This window comes from Gasterosteus aculeatus, chromosome 15 (genome assembly GCF_964276395.1).
Source record: "Gasterosteus aculeatus chromosome 15, fGasAcu3.hap1.1, whole genome shotgun sequence".
Taxonomy (NCBI): domain Eukaryota; kingdom Metazoa; phylum Chordata; class Actinopteri; order Perciformes; family Gasterosteidae; genus Gasterosteus; species Gasterosteus aculeatus.
In genome coordinates this window covers 11269668-11290365 of record NC_135703.1, presented here as the reverse complement: position 1 = coordinate 11290365, position 20698 = coordinate 11269668, and the positions used below count along the sequence as shown (strand labels likewise).

Sequence of the window (20698 nt, the reverse complement as noted above, 5' to 3'; positions counted from 1 at the left end):
AAGGAAAAGACAAGAAATGAAACAAACAAACAAGAAATGGCAAAGAGATACAGATGAACAGAACAAAGGAGGCCATTAGAGGTTTGTGGAGCTCTTTTCTTTTCACCAGGAGAGACGGCTCATCTACAAATGACCGAACCACTAAAACTGAGGCTGTAAGAAAGTACTATATATCAACGACAGGGTTTCTTCTTCTAATGTTCCATCTCCCTCATACAATGGCTGTGTTTGTGTACATGGACGAGCAACATTAAATTGGCTTTATTGGCATAATAAATGGCATTTAAAGCGCATTTCTTGCATTTTAAGTCGTGCCCATGACAATCAATTTGCTTGACAACCGACAGAATAGATGTTTGGGTTGAAGAGACAAACGTATATTCAAAAAATCTTGTTGAAGGTACATATTTTGTTTACACACAGCTTTGTTTAGGTCACAGAGACATGGCCGTACATTTTGCCCATAAACCTCCAGTAAATGTTTCTAATAATACCTTTTTATCGTTAAAAACTTTACAATGTGACTTTTGAATGTATTATCTCCACCAGGACACAGTAAGTAAATGGAACTCAATGACAGGAGAAGATATCAGAATTGTCCTTACTTATCCTTCTTTTTATTTTTCTTCTTAGTATCAACTATAATAAAAGAAAAAAACTGACGGAGGTAATATGAGGTCATGCGAGCAAATGGATTGTTGCTGCACACTCATCTCATCTCCGGAAGAAAAAAGAAAAACCTCTCTCATAGTTCCATTCTTACTGCCAATTTTAAACCCCTCAAACTTATCAAATGTTCCAATTGCACAGCCTCCTACACTCCTTTGACCTGGAGAAAGCGGTTCCTGGGAGGGGGGGCTAGAGGACGGGTTATGAAGGGTTCTTCAGCAGGAAAAGACAGAGTGGGAAGAGAATGGCAAAGATGAACGGACGCTGCCCTCATGTGGCCAAACTGAGCACAGTTTAACGCCAGAGACAAACTTAAAATTGCTACCCTAATTCCAGTTATGACTGGAAAGAGGCGATGGAGGAAAGTGGTTATAAGTGTGTGTGCGTTCTGCATGCAGACGTTTGGGGGAGTGGCGAACACCAACCTGTGGTTTGTCGATTGTACAAAGCATGTCTTGAACACGCTTTCCCTCTGAATCATGATCTGAGGAGACAGAGACAAAAACAGATGTTATCAAAAAATAAAAGAATATATAAAAGAAATATTGTTAAACTGATCATTGGAAGATTGAGTCCACATATGGTTCATAATCAATGAATTGACTTTAAATAAAACCAAAAATGTCACAGTCCCAAAGTAGGATGTCAGTGATAACTTCAGACTATGGCAGATCATTGCCTGTCATATCGGGTTTGAATCTAAAGGGAAAAATTGGGACTTTCAAAAATCCGCCGGGACACCCAATCATCCCACATAATGCTGTTTAAATGAAATAAAACAAACAGACCTTGTTTCTAATTGAGTGGGAAGAAATCATTAAATGAATCATTATTATTCACCATTTTGCAATCAACTAAACCTGTGAATAATCAACCACGTACGTCAATCACTGACGTCAGCAGTGCCGACTTAGTGCCACGTGTATATGACTGTTTACTACACAACGCCGCTGCCTGTCTCATCACTAAACTCTAGAAAGAAGACTTAATATTTCTCTTAGAGCTTTGTATACATTTGTTTCTCCTTCTTGATACGCAGCGTCCGCACAAACAAACCCAGGTACAGGTCTGGTGCATTAATATGATGCGTGTAAAAGGTGATTTATTGGACCCTCTGGGTAGTTAGGAGAGCGAGTGAGTCTGTGTGTGTGTGCATGTGTGCGTCTGTGTATGTGTGTGTATAATGGAAGGCTGTCGCTGCCCCCCCCCCCCACGTGATCCCCGCTGTTGATGTTTTTCCGACCAGAAGAGGCCCGCTTTCTCCATCGAGTCTGACCACTGTAAATCAACCAGGATGCGTGTGTGTGTGTGTGTGTGCATGCGTTTGAGGGTCAGCATTACGAGATCTGTATAGACCAAGTCAGTATGATGTTATTGGTACATGACTGCATCACATTAACACACCACCACACACACACACACACACACACACACACACACACGCTGCTGCAGTATACTTGTGTATAAAACAGCTTGTACTAGAGATCACTGTACACTCGTAGCAAAATTGATGAATGAAAGATTGTGTGTGTGCAAATGGGTGTGTGTGTGTGTGTGTGTGTGTGTGTGAGATTGTGTGTGTGTGTGACAATGTCTAAGTGTCCCTCTGACAGGTTCTGTGGGTGAGAGGGCCTCACCGTGCCCGGGGGTACACTTATGAGTCATGGCAACAGTGATGTCATGGAAGCCCAACCTTAACTTGACCCTCCTGGTGTGTGCGTGTGTGTGCGTGCGTGTGTGCGTGTGTGTGTGTGTGTTTTAGATGGAATTAAAAAGCAAGCAAAGGCAGAGACAGGGAGTGTGTGCGCGTGTGTGTCTCAGTATCCGGTTACAGGAGATGACTGATTGAGGGGGGGGGGTTAGCTACTGGTAGCGTACAGTGGAGTTAGCAGCGTGAATAGAGTTAAACAGGTGATACACACACACACACACACACACACACACACATCACTGCTACACTCCTTGGCTCATTCACACGCTTTTAAAAAAATGTATTTATCCACACACTTAACCCCTTTCATCTATTTGGACAATACCTAACCTTCCTCTTTTTATAGAATAATGACACAATCAGACACACAGCTCCAGGCACGAAGCCGGCTTATTCCAGCCATTCATCCCAGCTGGGAGAAAAGGGAGAACGCTGCCTGCTTAATGCCGCAGTCCTGTAGCTGCCTGTCTGGTGCCGACGTTCAGCAAACAAAGGATGTTAATGATCAAACAGCACGCATGGCTGAAGAGCAGATCCTCTGGGAGAAATAGGCTTCATCAGGCACCGGAGAAATTATTATTATTATTGTTTTTACATTTTCAGTAAAAACAAAAATGGTAGAAAAACCGGCTCTTTTTGTTTAGACAGAGGCTGTTCCTGTTGAGGATGTCGTCACCGAAAAACGATACATTTAATATCTATTAAAGTAAATAATTATAATACAATCCAGGTACAACCAGTTAGAAATTTCAGACTTACACTACAGTAGTTGGGGAGGGAAAAAAAGTCTGCAAACACACCAAGTTTGTGGCAGAAGTAAGAGATTTATGTAACATTTGAAGAGACCGGTAATAAAGTTTGAAAAACACTACTTCTTTACCTCACCGCCGACTGTTATGACTTGCTGTGGTTGCGGAGTCCAGCTGCTTAAGTGTTTAATATGGAGAACAACCACAGACCTGAATCTCTTTCCCACTGCGCCGACACACATACGCGCACACCAGTGGCAGGCCGTGCGCTTTCTACCTGAACTCTTACTAAATACACTTTAATGTGCGAAGCGACCTGGAGGAACTCGGGCCTCTGTTACATAGAGACACAGGGGCTGAATCTGATTGGATGAAAGCAATGGAAGCAGAGACACAGAGGAAGACAGGAGCTGTGCAATGAGACGATCAGCTAATGGGAAACATAATTATATTATATTATATATTATAAAGCTATGACTTTGTGATTCTGTTCAGGCCAGCGGAGAAGGCCCAGCTCGCCCTGACACACGCTCTCTCTCTCTGTCCTCACTGTCCCTCACCTCCTCGGTCTTCTGTTTATGTGCTGCCCACGCACCCTCACTTCCTCTCCTCGTCTGACCTCACATCCTGTCTGCGTCCGACCGCCTGTGTTTGATTACGGAGGGCAGCCAGACGGAGCGAGAGCGCAGGAAAAGAACAGGAATGGGGAATTGAAGGACGGGGGAGGGGGGGGGGGCGCAGCGGAATGAGCCAGAAAACAGACGGGCGAGGGATTTAGAGGAGGAAAGAGCTGCGCTGAAGGACGGTCTGAACAGAGAGAGGGAGAGAAGACAGGCAAGAGGAGTCTGGGTAAGAGATTAGGTGGAAAAACGCGAGGAAATTGCGGGACAAAGAGCGAGCCGAGGATCAACAGAGAGGAGGAGAAAGGGGGGGGATGAAAGGAGATGGGGCGGAGAGGGTTCAGGGGGATGTCAAGCAGGGATTGCATTAACTTTTGTGACATCATCAGTAGGCGCAGAGTAGAGCGCACCACTCACCTCAATGTACGTAGTAGTACTAGGTACAGTACTATAAATAAACCTAGAAATATAGGTTGCATTGACTAAAAGTAAACTGTAGTTATTTTGTGTAACCCTGAAAGATCTTTTTCCCAATGGTTGTTTGATTCATAGCAATGGACATCAGGGTTAACAAGAGTACAGTGTGTGTGCCCCCTAGTTCACAGTCTTTACACTAACCCTAAACAAAGCAAAAACTTTCTCTGGCCTCTGACCACCAAGCATTTTTTCCCGAAACAAGCTGCCATAAGGGGCCAAATGAAGGGGGGAGGGACTTCCTCTCTCCATTGGATTATTTTTACACATTCACATAAATACTATGGCACGCGAGCTTCGTTCCGTATCTATTCGTCTCCTTCGCTCTCCAATCCCTCTGGACCTCGCTGCCTCAGTCCTCGGCGAATACACCGGGAAATGTTGACCCCCTATCTGTTTTTGATGCAATACACCTACGCCACCTGATTAGTGGCGTCACTTTAAAACAGAGCCCGAGTAAAACTGAGCTGGTCCGACAGTGAGGAGGTTGCATTCCTCCTGCATGACGGCCTGCGGTTCTTAGACGCAGTCTGTCTGCGCTGGGACAGAAAAAGACCGTTAAGTCTTGGAGAAAAATATTTTAAAAATGTGGCGCTCATTCAGCCGCCACCCAACACAGACACACTGAGCCGCTGGGCGTGTGTGTGTCTGTCTGTCACTGTAAAGGAGCAAAGTGAGACAAGATCCCCATCAGTGGAAGCCTCTAATCAAGGAGTACAAAGCAAAGCAGAGGACACTTGGCTGGAAGGAAAGGAAGCGAGAGAGATGGGAGGACAGACAGCAGAGGACGGAGACTGAGGGGGCTGAAAAGTTGAAAAGAAGGGAGAAGAGAAAAATTGAGGTGGAGAGGGGCACAAACCTCGGATTCCAAACTATTATCATCTGTTGCTGCATAGTGAGCATTCCATCTGCTCAACAGCTGGGCTACACACACACACACACACAGCAGAGAATTTGCTGGGACATGCCACAGATTGTGGTTGTCATGGTGAAGGTTGGGTTCTCATGGCCAGAGCACTGATCGTTTATAAAAGGGATTAGAGATGGAGAAATGGAAGACCGACTAGCACAAAGAGCACATAAAGTCAGAGGATGTAAATATATTTAAAATTTGCATTCAAGAAATGGGAATGAGAATCGTGGTATCGTCTTCCTGCAGTAAAGTCATTTATTGGACTTTCTAATTCTAGTTTTCCACAGCGAGGATTGGAAGAATCTGGTATACAAAGCTGGATTCCTGAGGGAGGAACACGTGTGCGTGTGCACGAGAAGGACTGAAGCGAGCCTTTCTATGGCAGCGAAGCATAAGAATCATCACTATTCGTGCGCGCCTGTGTCCAAAATAATGAAATCCAAAGTCAAACTTAACCTAAAACTAAAATAAATAAGTCTCAGTATAAACACTTGAAATTGCATTCTCTTATTTCCCCGGCGTAACCTGATTTTTCTCAATAACCGGGTTTCATGTGTGCATGTAAACAAAGACAGAGACAGAGAGACCTTGTCCACTGCAGCCCTCTCGCCGAGGAGAGAGATCTGTGTGAGAGTGTCTCAACTGCCAAGCGACACAAAAACTCCCTACTTTTCCAGGAAGACCATGAATTTGTGCGCATCTATGCGCGCGTGTTTATGTAAGTGTGTACGTGCCGCGTATAGCGTAGCGGCCTGGCCGTGCAGCAGAGGATTATGGGGAGTGAGTTTCTCAGAACCCTGACCCCATTCGACCCTGCTCTGCCCAAAAGATCTTTAGTGAGTGCAGACTGGCAGGGAGCGGGAGACAAATGCGGGGAAGTAGAGGCGCAGAGAGATTTACTTTTGGTTTTTCTTAAGATTAGGAAGATGGAATGATGGAGATCCACCACTGCGGATAAAACGCAGTTGGCACATGCAAAAAAAACACAACAAATTTGCCAATGGTTGAAATCAATTCACAGTTAGAAATACTGGGTCAATTTCACAGTCATTATGAAACAATATGTATTATGTTAATTAAGAACCTTGTGAGAATAGGGACAAGCAGCCCTGCTTCTGTCTCTTCAATCCCAAAGCAGCGCACAAACAGTTAATGAAAATATAAGTTGTTTATCCCATTTTATTCCTGCACCTTTAGCATTTCTTCAACAAACTTTTCCATTGACCCCCTGTAGTTTCTGTGACTGCAACCGCTGTTTTTTTAGTCTGGCTTTGACCAACCGTGTAGAAAGTGAACCTTCAATGAATCTATTGTGGATTCCAGCCTCTGCCTTAAACTCCGAGACCTTTAAATGTGTTAAGCTGTGCAGCTCCCAACACCGTACAAAGCCCAGTCAGGTAATAGGTCAGGTGTAGGTAGCTGTAGGTAATAAGCCGACCATGGTCAGGTACCTCATACAACCCAATACAGGTAATCCCAAAAAAATCCCCTAAAGTCGAACTTTTACCCCGCTGAAGCAGTCGAAAGGACTTAAGATCTTATGCAACCCGGTTCTGGTGGATACAGAGCGGTCGGATGGAGAGTTTACCGCTTATATCACAAGCTCCGTTCAGCTGGTGGGGACAACGTCTGGTGTACTCATTGTGATTGGCGAGAACAACCGCCCCCTTCTAATCCCGCTAGTCCTGTTACATGATATCAGCGGGAAAGACATTCCTCTGCTGGTAAAGCCATCCCTTGTTCTCGCTCTGTTTTCTGTACATCCCGCCCCTCTTTGGACTCTTTCCCTCCCCAATTTATTTCCATCGCTTTCCTTCTTTTCCATTTCCTTGTTTTATCTCTTTCTTTCATTCCCTCTTTTAGTCCTCCGACCCACTGCCCCCTCCATCTTGCCGTACAAATGTGGCCGTATTTGGGTTTGTGGGAAGGGGTTGCAGTTGGGGCGGGCGGGCGGAGGGAGGGGGGGGTTGAGATTATCACCATGGCGATGCACAGTCCAGAAAGCGAAAGGGTCGCAGTGTGACAAGTTCATTTCACACATTTCCATTTGTGTTACTACAATGACAGCAGGGAGAGCTGGAAGAGGAGCTCGGTGTTAATATAAAGGGTTATGACCACTAGAGCTAAAGACCATGACATCACCAAAACACCACAGCACATTGTGCTTTTATAAGCCTTTTTTTTTTCCACCACCGGCATTGTCCTGAGCCTTTCAGATCACTAGCAGCTTAATTAGCAGTGAAGAAATAAATGCAATACAAGAAGTGTTGTCAGCAGAATACAGGTATGTGTTTGTATGTGTTTTATAATTCTAAATTCAAGAACAGTAGTTTTAGTGAGGCTCATGTCAGCTAAAGATAGATGGCCATTGCAGTGTGACTGATGTTACTGGGTCACTACAGCTTCCTCATTGCTCATCTCTGTTGAGTAACAGTCTGAGCGAGGTTTCTCTGTTGAATGTGTTTTTGTTTAGGTTGAAGGTTATCGAAATTTACAAAAAACACGAACTGGAGATCAAATTGCATTTTAGATGAAACTTGTAGTTTAAGATGGATATGCAGAAATAACAAATATTATTCTGTAAATCTTATGCAAAGAATGTGCCAGGAACAAATTGGTTGAATATTAAATTCCAGCAGGGGTTTTCATTCAAAACATCTTTCCTGGCACTTTTTCACTGTCTTTGGCAATGAAAAACATCTCGAGTTTGGATTCACTATGTTAGTGCAGAACAGTCATGAAATGTTTTCTATTATTTATTTTTGCTGACATTTGCGTAACTAATAAAGAACTTTAAGAAATCCCCGAGAGACTCAAAGTGCATTTCATTTTTTTTACAAACTGAGTAAGAGACAGATTTGTTTCCACAGTTATCATAACACGACTTATACAAATACCTATGACCCTTCCTCTCACTTCATTCCCACCCCACTCAAAAGAACGGTGGACACAGTGGCCGCCGAGCACATCTGGTTTCCCCTCAATCCACAGCACTCTGCAATGACACAGAACCAGAGACGGAGGGAGGAGGGTGCTGGCCGCGCTCTCACCGCTGAAACCACAGATTCTCAGAGTGAGAGACGGGATCTGCAGTGGTGGTGATGCAGAGCCAAGATGGAGGAACAGAGGGGACGGGGCCCACATCTGTTTCTGCTCAGCGAGCAGCTCCGCTCTGAGGAAAAGTGGGCCTGTAGAGGTGGCTTTAGTGGAGAATGGACACGGCGCTCGCCAAGTCAGCCTGCTGCCTTACAAAAGCCACACACACACACACACACACTGTGCACATACAGAGCAAGGCATCAAGGGCAAAGCGTAGGCAGCTGTGTGCATGTGCACGCCTGTGTGTGTGTGTGTGTGCGTGTGGTATTCCGGGTAGGACCATACTTGGCTGCGTCAGGCCAAGCAGCAACTTTGTCGGAATGTTTGCTCTTCAACTCCCTGTCTCTCCGTCTCTCCGTCCCTCGGCTCCCCCGTGATGTAGGAATTCTGGTATAAGAGAGATTTCTCTATACGAACCGTCTGTCCCTCTTCCCTCGTCTGTCCTTCAAATCCCACATTCCTCTCCTCTCTCCGTTTGCGCCCCTACCTCCCGCCAATCCTCTGGGCCCTCATACTGATTGTCTTACAGGAAGCCCAGTCGCAGGCTGTTTGTGCGCGTGTGCGTGTGTGCGTCCGTGCGTCCGTGCGCTGGTGTGTGGTACATCGGGCTGACTCAGGCCCGAGCTCCAGCCCAGTAGTGAGGCCCTGGCAGACCAGAAGAGTCCACCGACGGCATTATGTCATGTGTGCTATATGATCCTCACATGCAGAGCGGACGACCCCGCTTTCCTTTTCCTGCTTTGGCATCTTTGATGTGTTTTATGTCAGTACTGTGTGTGTGTGCGCGTGTGGAAGCTGCACATTACAAATAAGTGTGTGTTTTGCATTCGCAGAGATGTCCAGACGTCCACACACACTGTCACTATGAGTGTGAGTGAGAAAGTTTAAATGTGTGTGTGTGTGTGTGAGCAGGTATACTTACTGTACCAAATTCTCCAAAAACAAAACACATTTTCTTACTGATATTTATAGGCACGGAACCACAAATAAAATCCTGTGCTAAAGTGGTGCTGCAACCAATTATTATTATCATTGATTCATTTGTCAATTTCTGGTTTCTTGTTTTGTTAAGCCAAAAATCATGAACTCCAAAAGTACTCAATTTACACTGATGGAAATCCACATAAAACTAAGTGCAAATAAATACTGAGAATGTTTTAATTTCTGCTTACAAATATTTAACTGATTCAACTGACAGCAAACTGTTTAATTACTTTATTAAATCAACTTGTGGTCCCAATGTCAGTGCATAACTACTTTCTACTGAAATCTGCATGGCATGATAGCACTAAAAGGTAAAAAGCTTGTTTCCTTAGCAATTTGTGTGAATTAACAAACACCTTTCCGTCTTGTTTCCATTCACCTGAACCGAGCCACCTCGGTTATACTTATATATTTTGTAACTTTTTGTAATCTCAGAATTGAAAAAAAAACATTCTCCATTCATGACTATTCTGTCCCCAAAAGTTACACTGCAACAAGATTGTGTTGCCAGATGTTGAGCCTTTCTTGACGTGTGAAAAGACAAGTCTTTGAAGAGGAACAGTACCACAATAAGCGAGTGTGTGTGTTAAGGCTACAGTCTCCCAACCCCCCCTGCGGCTGAGCCCTCGCCGACAAGGCCGGTATTGTAGCGGGGGTAAAACGATAGCGCTCAGGGACGGGTTCAGCTATGTGGTTACCCAGACAACCTCTCATACCCCCTTCCCCACATTCCCACTACACTCCACCAGGTAGCCACTGTTCTGAGGATTAAAAAAAAAGGCCTGAATAGCTGCAGTGTAAAAGCTAAAGAGATGACCAGACTTTCAAATTGCATTTGGGGCACAATCAAATAATTAAAAAAAAATCTAAAACCGAATTTTGCTCTTTTGTATTCTGTGCATGCTTATGGGAGAGGAAAACATTAAAACCTACTGTGAGCAATTCTTCCTTTCAGCAGTGCGAGTCTGAATGCTGTGTGTATGTGTGTGTGTGTGTGTGTGTGTCCTACCTTGAGTGTGTGTCTCTGGTTCACTGTTTCGTGGACTGCTGCGGAGTCGTCTCTCCGGCTTCTTCCCTCCCGGACTGCAGATTCCGCCCCCCGACCCCACTGACCCGAGCGCTGGGGCGTGTGATTTGTTGCTGTATCAAAAATGAAGTTACCACATCATTTAATAAATCAATACGTATTATCCGCGTTTACGACCGGTAACCGCTTGGACCGAAATAGTAATGGGACTAACTTGTCAACACTTAATGGTCTGATCCGAGCCGATCAAACAATAAGTTCATTAACTGACGTTGTGTTTGTTTTAGCCGTCGGGTCACCTGTATCCGTTGTGTGCCGGCCCCAGGCTGCCCTTGTACAGAGTGGAGGGAGGGGAGTTGAGTCGGTTCTGTCGTTCCAGTTGCCTCTGTTCCTTTATCTTTTTGGGCTGCGGCTTACTGTACGTCTCCTCTCTGCCTATGTAGTTCGACATCCCATAAACCGGGATGATTTCTGGAGGAGTGGACGAGGTGACAGACGAGAGTATAAATTGGTAGAAAGCATTACGTTTGATTTGCTATTATAATTGAATTTCCACGTTTCCGGCGAGCGCGTCAGTACCTGGATCGCCGTACATGTGGGGAAGGTGGTGCTGGTAATACTGGTGGGGGGGCAGGTCCCCGGGGCTGACAGGGGGGTAGAAAGAGTGAGAGTTGGGGATGAAGTGGGGGTGAGCAAGGTAAGGGGGCAGGTGGTGTGTGGGGGAGAGGGCCGGAGAGTAGGAGGGAGGGTAGCACTCTGGAGACTGGGGTGTGACCACCACCCGGCGGACCCCCGTGTTATCCTCCAGCACCTGCGGGAGACCCAGAGGAAGAGAAAGGGGGCAGGTGAGTGACAGCTGGTCCAAAAATGTGACCGTAAACAAAAAGAGGGCAGTAAACTGCTTTATATGTTGTGTTAAGTTTCAATTTTGCATTCAGTGCAGGACTTGAAACTGTGAACCTTTTTGACAAATTGTTGAACTAGACCTGTAAGGTTCTAATATCCCGTATAGCTTTAGCATAGTGGATTCTTGGGGCCCCGAAGCCCCTTCTTTTACAAAATGAGGCTGTCAATCACTTGTGCAAGAGCCGGTGCTCTTTCGAATAGTTTCTAATAAAAGGAATGAATCGCATAATTTAGTTAACAAGTGAACGATTGTGCCGAAAGGACACTTTGGCCCTTAAAGCGGTAAAACAAGCGCCGTGATGATGTGATCGGATGCTCTGCAGAAAAAAAAAAAAAACGTAAGACGAAAAAAGGTTTCCAAGGCCAGCCTCAAATTAACACGCGTGATTCCATACGTGTGTTCACTTTCACATTCACGGACTGGGACACACAAACACACACATTCCAACCATTCAGAACCTTTCACACGCCGGCATTCCAAGCAGACACACACTGCCTGCACGGAAGGAAAGTCCTTGGCTGGTCCCTAACAACAACAACAACAACAACAAAACACACCAAATTAGACTACTCCAACAACACACACACACACACACACACACACACACTGCAGGGCAACAGACTCAGTGCCAGAATACAACAGAGGGAAAGAAAGAGGGGGGAATATTAAAAAGGGGGTCAAGGGGGAGGCAGAGGGCTCGAGAACTAATCCGAGTGAGAAAAACTGAGAAAGGGGGAAGAGAAGAAGAGGAAGAAAAAGGACCCCATCGTCCCCTTGTCCCCTCCTCTGCTAACAGGAAAAACAAGGGCAAAGTCCCACACATCCCAATGCAGCCGTTATCACAAACCCCAACACACACACACACACACACACACACACACACATGCAATATCTGTAAATGCACAACTTTCCACCACGCACGGCTCTTTCCCCATCCATTCCTTCGCCCACCCCTAACTCCACAAACACCCCTACCCACCCCGGGGCCTGTCTCCCCTATCTGTCTTGTTTGTGTAAGAGCAACAGGGTTTCCCGCTCACACTTGGCTCAGTCCCTACTAACACACACACCCACACACACACACACACACGCCCACGGTGCGTCAATGACCTGACTTCCACTGGCAACCCAATTCCACCTCATGCAGACCAAAAAATGGATTTGTAACACGCGACTCGTGAGGGCAGGCTATTGATTCTTGTTGACCTTCAACCCCCCCAGAACAACTAACAAGAGAAACCCAACGGTTGCCTTATTCATGATGTCCAACGTGAATGTGAAAAGACCGAAGACACAATCCGCTCTTTGGGAGATTCTTTTCTTCTTCCTGTTCTTGTGAGGTCATTTGACAAAGTAAACACACACACACACACACACAAAAGATACAGTCAGAAAAACAATTGCCCCCTGACACCCCAAATTCAGCACATTCCTGCTCGGTACTCTGTTGGTAGAGGAGACTTCAACAGCCTTGATAGGAGCCTGCTGGATGCTCGCTGTGTGGGTCACTGTGCACAAACGCAAAGGGCTTCTATCAAATAACGACCACTTCACCCACTTCGGATAGTTGTTAGTCAGAAGATTAATTAACAAACAAACAAACTTGTTTACTTCAAATTGCTGTGTGGAACCACATCTAACTCTACCAAATGATTACGTTAATAGCAGTATGTGTGGGTTTTTGTTGTCTCTTTGTCTGTCTTTCCACGGTCGATCTTGCATATTGCTCACCCATCTGATTAACATTTCTTGTGCTTATTTATTTATTTATGTCCTCCAGGACCTCCTGTAGTTTTTAAAAACATACTTCATTGAGGATGTGTGTTGTAGTAGTAGTTGTTGCATCATCAAATGATGATGACGTGGGGGAAATCCATACTCTCTACTGGGTGCATTTCATTTAGTTTTGCTTTAAACACATTTTGATTAAAACTTAGCATGTTGAAACAAACCAGAAGGCTGCTTAACTAGTCCCAATGAAATTACATCTAGCAAAATAAATACAGACTATATTTGCCTAGAAAATATATTCCTCCTACTTACATGCTACTAAATAAATTGTGTTGGTTTCCTTTTGTGTCTGACTGAAACTATCCAACACAAGATGCACAACACATAAATCATGTCTAGAAAACCCCCAAATAAACACAAACTAACCTGTGAGATGTATCCGGGGGGTACGTGGATGGGGGGGATGGACCCATTTGGGGACATCATGGGAACCTCAGCAGGACCTGCAAGGGAAGAGAAGATTCATTTAACCGAGCGCTTGAAGTAAATTCTCCTTGACATTAGTCAATGGTCACTTAACAGATGGACACGTGGAGCGACAAAAATACAACAGGGCCTTGTGTGTGTAACAGGGCCTTAATTCAAGAGAATACATTGTCTTTCTTATTTGAGGCAATATGACTTGATGTTGCAGACACATGTAGGATGGAATGGGGAACAACACACGAGGGCACGTGACCGCTCTCTAAAAAACAAGCAAGGAAATCTAATAGAATTAGCAGATTGGGAATGATGTTGACTTTTCCACAATCCATCCCCCTCTATGAAGGAGGTCTGCGGCTGGTAAAGTCATTGGGACCCCGTTGGGACAGCTGGAGGCAGCAGCACAGGCCTCAGACTGAAATCACGCTGCGAGCACACACACATACCCAACCACACACACACACACACAGGCCCATTAGTTGCATACCAACACAAGTATGATGCTAAAGGTTTCTGTCAAGTGTTGGTTGAATAAAACCTGATTTTCTTCACTTGGGTCATTCAAGCAAAATTGAAAAAAACTCACAATGTAAGGAGGGAGAAGATGTGTTTGTTCAGGTTTCATCATGTGACGCTTAAAACCCCTTTTTTCATCCCTTCCTTTCTTTTTACTATTTTTTTCAACCAGGCTCCATCCATATATTTCTTCCTTCCACAACTTGTCTCTTCTTTCGGTCTCACTCGGTCAGCTCGTCTTCCCTCGAACCTTCTCTACACCTTCACGCTCTCACTCACTTGATCCTGCTTTCCTTCCACCTTTTTGTTCTCTTTTCCCCCCTTTCTTCATCCCCGTTTTAAGAAATTCCTCCTGCATGATCTTCCCTCTTTCCCTCCCTTCACACCATTACTCACCTCCTTCACTCCCTCCTTTCCATACAAATATTACTCACTCCATCCTTTCCGTCGTTGCTTACTTCACCGTCACTTGCTTCACTTCAGTCCCTCTCTCCCCCTTTTTTCTACATCCCCCACCTTGAATCATCCCCTCTTTTGTTCCATCCCTCCATCTCTCACCCACCTACCTGACCTCTCACCAGCCAAACGAACGACAAACACACACACAACCAGAGCAAAGTCTGCAGTCTGGACTGGTGTGTGTGTGCGCGCGTGTGTGTGTGTGTTTGTGTGTAGTGAGTAGGTCACAGGTATGAAGAGACAGACCTCTTTCAGTCCTACCAGGGAGCCTATGAAAGTCCTCATTGAGTAGAAGGTCGTAGCATGTGGAGAACACACACACACACACACACACACACACACACACACATACATACCACACGCAAAAACTGAGGGCCTCTAAACCGCTTTTCATCGCTGCTCACACACCATCCCAAGTCTCCGTCGCAGGCGCACACACACACACACACACACACACACACACACACACACACACACACACTCTTGACAAACAGACGTGTGTTTGGACAGTCTCTGCTCCCTCTATACTCTTCACTCAGCAAACAGCAGCATTCCTTTGCTCACACACACACACACACACACACACACACACACACACACACACACACACACACACATTCCCATCTCTGGCCCCCAGGACTGGACCCAACAGGCCTAGTTACCCCCCCCCCCCCCCCCCCCCGCCCCCAACCCCTCCCCAAAATACAAGAAACTCTTTGTCCTGCTAGTCCCAGACACTCTCTCTCACACACACACACACACACACACACACACACACACACACCCTGCTGAAAGTCATATAGTATTGGACTGTTTGCCATTGAGAAGAGCTCAGGATTATGAAGCAGATGAACGTGTGCACTCGAGTGGTGTTTTTTGTGCCCGTGTGTGTGTGTGTGTGTGTGTGTGTGTGTGTGCACGTGACATAGAAGTGAATGTGGTCCATGATCCTCTCTGCTAACGTCACTCTCTGGTTTCAACTCCAGCTTTGCTCTTTAAGCACCGCAAACAAGAGTCATGACTTCCTCTGCCTAATCCTGCTGGAACGCCAGCCACACAACCTCCACTCCCCCGCGCGCCTTCCACCCGTCCGCATCCTTCCGCTTCCGACCACTGGGAGGTCAGGGATGAGTTATGAGGTCATATCTTGCGTGTGGGATGACGTCACCGTGATGACTGCGCAGCACAGGGCTGTGTGATTTGGGCTTGCTCATCTTCACTATACTACTATTTAAAATATAAAATTTGATGTAGTTTCCAAAAACAAACCTCAGTATGTCTGATCTTTACTGTTCACAGACCCTGTGAACCCCGATGTTTCCTGTCACAGACCTTATGTCACCTCGTCTCACAGCCCGCATGCATTCCTTAATAAAAAGGTTCTCATATTGTTGTCAATGTTTATTTGCTAAATTGAAAAAAATGAAACGTCATACCTTAGATATATACATCAAGCATACGTTAAATGAATGACTTTAATCACATAGCGTACTGAAGGCAATGAATACCACATCTATGATGTAACATTCTGACTGTCATGGTTCTGTGGCGAGTTGTGCACACATTTGGGACTTCTTTTTTAAGCAACCAAGCGGACAAAAGGAACGATGACGAATTACGGCCACAAAGGGAGACAAAACAACAGCATTGGCGCAGCGGGGGAAGAGCGGGTAGAGGAATACGGGCAGGTGCTGGATGGGAAAACACTGCTGTCATGAGGAGAACAAGTTACAGTGTGAAAGCCACATGTGGTGAGCAGGAATTACCGCCTCTTGGTTGAAGGCTTCCGGCAAACACGTTTTTAGTTGATTTTGTCGAGTGATGGATTAGATCAACAGACCCATAAAACAGAGTTTCTCCGCTAAGACACCAACAGCACTTTAAAGCGCGGGTTTAGCAGAGATGTGTGTGTATACGCTTTCTTGGAAAAAAGCCATTTATCATGAAGAGAGCAGCCCTTCCTCTGGCCACCCAAGTCGAATTAGATCAACCCCGGGTCCACGTGGATGCTGGTGCCAAATCACAAGACGTTATTTTGCGGTATTAGATTAGATTTCGCCTTTGCAGGAGTGGGATGGATCACACCTACGGACGGCCCGAAAAAAAAAAACGGCTTTCGACGCGATTTATATGAGAAATGAACAAACATGCGAGTTGACAAGCTCAACGGACACATTTGTGACTTTGTCCTTCCCGTGCACATTCACACTCACGCTCAGGCGGAGGAGATGACGTAACATTTCATCAGATGTTTCCCATGATACAGCTGTCAAAGACAGCTGCGACTCGGCCCCCACAGCGCAACACCCACGCCGCCCAAAACACAGGACAAACACAGAAAGTGTGCCGGTCTCACAAACAAGTAAGTACATCCGCGATGGAGACCCACACTCATCTCTCGCTCACTCGGCCGCCGAGAGGAGACGTGAAGATCAGCTTCCTCGATGAATGTGAAATGGTTCCAATCGACCTGAGGCAGCAACGGGCTTACGACGAGGTGGAACACTTTCCCTCCTTCCCTTCATCTCAGCTCTGCACATGTGGTCACCACATTTAAAGGAAACACAGACCCACTTGGGAAGGCGCGTGTGTGTGTGTGTGTGTGGTGTTGGTATCAGACCAAAGGAGCCGGTTTGTGAGCTGACCTACATACACAACAGGCCTAGAAATGTGCAGATCGAATACAACAACATGAGGTTGCTAAATAGACAGACAGCTCTCTTTATCGTTTCACCTCTGCACAACACACACAAACACACACACACACACACACACACACAAAAAAAGGGAGAGGGAACACACAAACACATAATCTATGTGTACCCTATCAGAGCTCCATGGAGGCAGCTGTCCAATCTAGATGGGTATTTGTAATCCTGTGTGTATGCATGTGTGTGTGTGTGTGTGTGTGTGTGTGTGTGTGTGTGTGTGTGTGTGTCTGGGTCAGTTGTGACGTGGCGTTGCCTGGAAGTTATGTAAGCATCAGCAGTGTAATGTTATCTGTCCTCGGAGCTCCAAGAGAACGACACTCCCACAACAGCTTCTCCAGGGCTGACACACACACACACACACACACACACGGCAAACATTGCCTATTGTCATATTTGAGTAACTAAAAACTATATGAAACCCTTTAGATATGTTTAGTCAACTGATACAGCAATTAGAAGCTCTCGGAGAGAATTGTGGAGTTTGATGGGAAATAACGAGTGGGAAGGAGATGCAAAGGGAAGGGTGAACCTTTTGCAGGAAATCCAGAGACCATTTTAAAATAGCACAGTGTACTATAAACACACATCCTGGATTGGTGAGACATACGCAGAAACACACACTCGCACAGGAACTCGCACTTCTTGTCACTTGAGCCAGGACGGGCGGACGTCTTTGCCGGGGGCACGCTGAGGCTCAGGGATGGAGGAGGAAGTCGGGACCTCCTGGGCTGCCCTCGGAAGCAACGCTTTAAAGAGTGACACAGACTGATGGATGGCCGGACATGCATGTACCTATATATATATATATGCAAATGTGCATGCAGAAACACACACAGAAACACTTTTGATCCCGACTGCGGTTCCGTGAGACGATAGCTAATTTGAGGCGGCTGCTGATTTGCTGTGGATCATAAGCTGGACATTTGAAACCTTGGTCTTATTGTATGTACATAACATGTCTGTGTGTACGTGTGTGTGCGTGTGTGTGTGTGTCTAAGCACATTCCTCAGGGTGAGCGAGCGACTCATGGCCTCCGAGCTCAAAGTCTTATCGCGATAAGAGAAGAAGCAGAAGGCCTTCTTAATTCTGCCAGGTGATCAAAGCAGCAACGGCACGAAGAGGTCGTTATCCTGCGACATCAGCTCATTAGAGACGATCAGCACAAACAATCGCTACGTTGTTAAACCGGGGCTGTAGCTGACCAGGGCTCTGACTCACATTTCAAATCACTGTAAAAAAAACATAACATATTAAGCTTTTCGCAACAGTGGACAGAACTTTCCACCCCTGCCTGTGCAAAATGCTGCTGCGCAGCCCAAATGCGGCACGCGGTGCGATGGCAGCGCCGCTGCCAAACAGAGCTGTCGAACTTTTTTCATCTGTGGTTGTTTGCCATTGTTGTCTTTCATTTTCTTTTCTGTGCTATCAATCCCTAAAAAGCTGCCGGTGACGTTTTTATGTTGGGCATATTATTTTGGGATAAACATTTTATAAATATTTGTTTAGAGGCTGTATTCCAAGTTATTTCCCTCTGGTATGATGCTGCCAGTCTCTCCAGGTCTGCGCCAGGCTCCAGGAGTTCTTTTGGTTTGCATCTTTGTATTACTCGTTCTATTCTCGTTCTTTATGTTCTATAGTACCTTCTGTAATCCAGCTTTGTCCCAATTATTGTTTGGTTTTAGGAGCCCTTCAACAACAGCCAATAGCTCAAGATTATTTGAAAACATGTGTTATTAATATAAATATAGAACACTTCTCCTCTTTCATTTCTGATTCTTCAGGAAGGATTTCTTACCAAATGTAGTTTTCCCTAAATGCAATACACCCAGTTTATGGTAAAAAGAAAAACGTGGTTCTACACATAACAACCGGGTTATACAAGTACTGAAGTTAAAGACTATGTTGTAATGATGCTTTTCTTCTGGATATTTGCTTTGTGTTTTTATTTCAAACGATTACATTTACATTTTGAAGAATAGGACGTACATCTGATCCTGCCCTGATCGCTTTGTAAAGGGGTCGTTACGCATGCAGGCCTAGATCGGTTTAGTGTTCACCCGAAGCCAGAGGAGTGGTGCTGTGGTCCGACCTACTTCTGCTGCTGGGTCTCCTCCAGAGGAAAGCAACGTAACGTCTGGAGGGACGCTGAGCCCAGCCATGCTTTGTCCTCAACATGCACAAACACACACACACACACACACACACACTCATTGACACAGATGTAAATGGACAAAAAAAAAAAGAGAAAAAAATAATGAAACCACAGATATGCAAGATTAACACCTGGGGCATTTGTACACCGACACAAATGCCTCAAACACACACACACACAGACAGACAGAGTTGTTCATACACTCACACTTACTGTGGAACGCACTAACATTTAAATAGTTTACACTGACAGCAATCACAATCCCAGTGGCACAAAAAAAGATTCAATAAAATGGGACACACACTGTAATACATTTGCCGCAAAAACTGAACAAGCGCACCTTAGCTTGATCTTATCCAGCTTTATCTCATTAAGCTATTCTCAGGCCTTCAGATATAATTGTTTGGGGATTGGTTGCCATGCAACAAACTCACACACACACACACACACACACACATACACTGTGTGGAGCGACATTCTCCACGTATCCCTCCTGGACAAGAGCAGATTCCGGTCATACATTGACAGGCATGCATGTGCACACGCAAGTATACAAAATCCAGACACGGATGACTCATTGTACCCATTCCCCAATCAGCCCCGCAAGTCCAGAAAGAGGGTGAAAAGAAGTGCAACAGCTGTGGTGTGTAAACAAACTCACAGTCCTACGGTTGTTTCTTCTTTGCCTCCCTTTTCTCCAACTCGACTTCCATTGACAATCACTCAAATCTTGACCCACTAAAATAGGAACTTTTCAGCATCTCTTCCAATCCTTTCCCCTTTGTGTGCAACATGCCAGATGTGTACCCATCTGTACCCTCTCCCTCCCCCCCCCGTCTCTCCACATGTTAATATGGGACATTTCTGGTGGATGAGTCACAACCCTGACCGCGTCCACCGCAAAGAGCAGAGAAAGTGTGCGCGGGGGGGAACAGAGCGGAGAGGAGAGTCGTTATGGATCCAAGTGGAAAGTAAGAAGACTCTGGAAGTCGTCGATTAGCAGGGACCCCCCCACCCCCCTCCTCATCTCTGAAGTCCACTGTTGTGTGTACGTGTTTAAGTCTGCTTCCCATGGCTGCCGATTGACCAGAAAAAGCCAGTGAAACTTGCTTGGTGACTTGGTGGAAATGTTGTGCATATGGCCTGCGTCAAAGTAGGTTCTCTTCCTTTCACGTAATGTGTTTCTCTCTTGCAATCCCTCTGATAAGTCCTCGACCTCCGTGCTTGGGCGCCTCCCCCCCCCCCCGAGTGACATGTGCTTCCCCCTCCACCAACGATTCAGAGGGGGAATCCCTGAGAAATCCAAACACACACGATGTAAACAATCACATGTGTATTTGATACAGCTGTGCAGGAGGCCCCTAGGAAGGCACGTTTATTCCCATCGCCGCTGGCAGCTAAAACAGCCTCCGTGTGATCGATACAGATTGAAAGGTGAATGTCATTTCTTATCCCAAAAGCGGCAGTAGGAGGAAGTGAAGGAGGTCTGAGGG

General features: G+C 45.7%; 1 protein-coding gene across 3 annotated transcripts in view; it reads right to left on the bottom strand.

Annotated features, from left to right (window-relative positions):
* The window catches only part of fndc3ba (fibronectin type III domain containing 3Ba), a 73912-nt gene that overhangs the window by 25475 nt on the left and 27739 nt on the right, over positions 1-20698 (bottom strand). For all 3 annotated transcript variants that reach the window (XM_040199976.2, XM_078089637.1, XM_040199977.2), the window contains 5 exons: positions 13311-13387; positions 10826-11057; positions 10546-10717; positions 10229-10359; positions 1095-1153 (listed from right to left, as the gene is read on the bottom strand). In XM_040199976.2, the coding sequence (XP_040055910.2) occupies positions 1095-1153; positions 10229-10359; positions 10546-10717; positions 10826-11057; positions 13311-13387 (671 nt within the window). The remainder of the gene's footprint in view (positions 1-1094; positions 1154-10228; positions 10360-10545; positions 10718-10825; positions 11058-13310; positions 13388-20698) is intronic.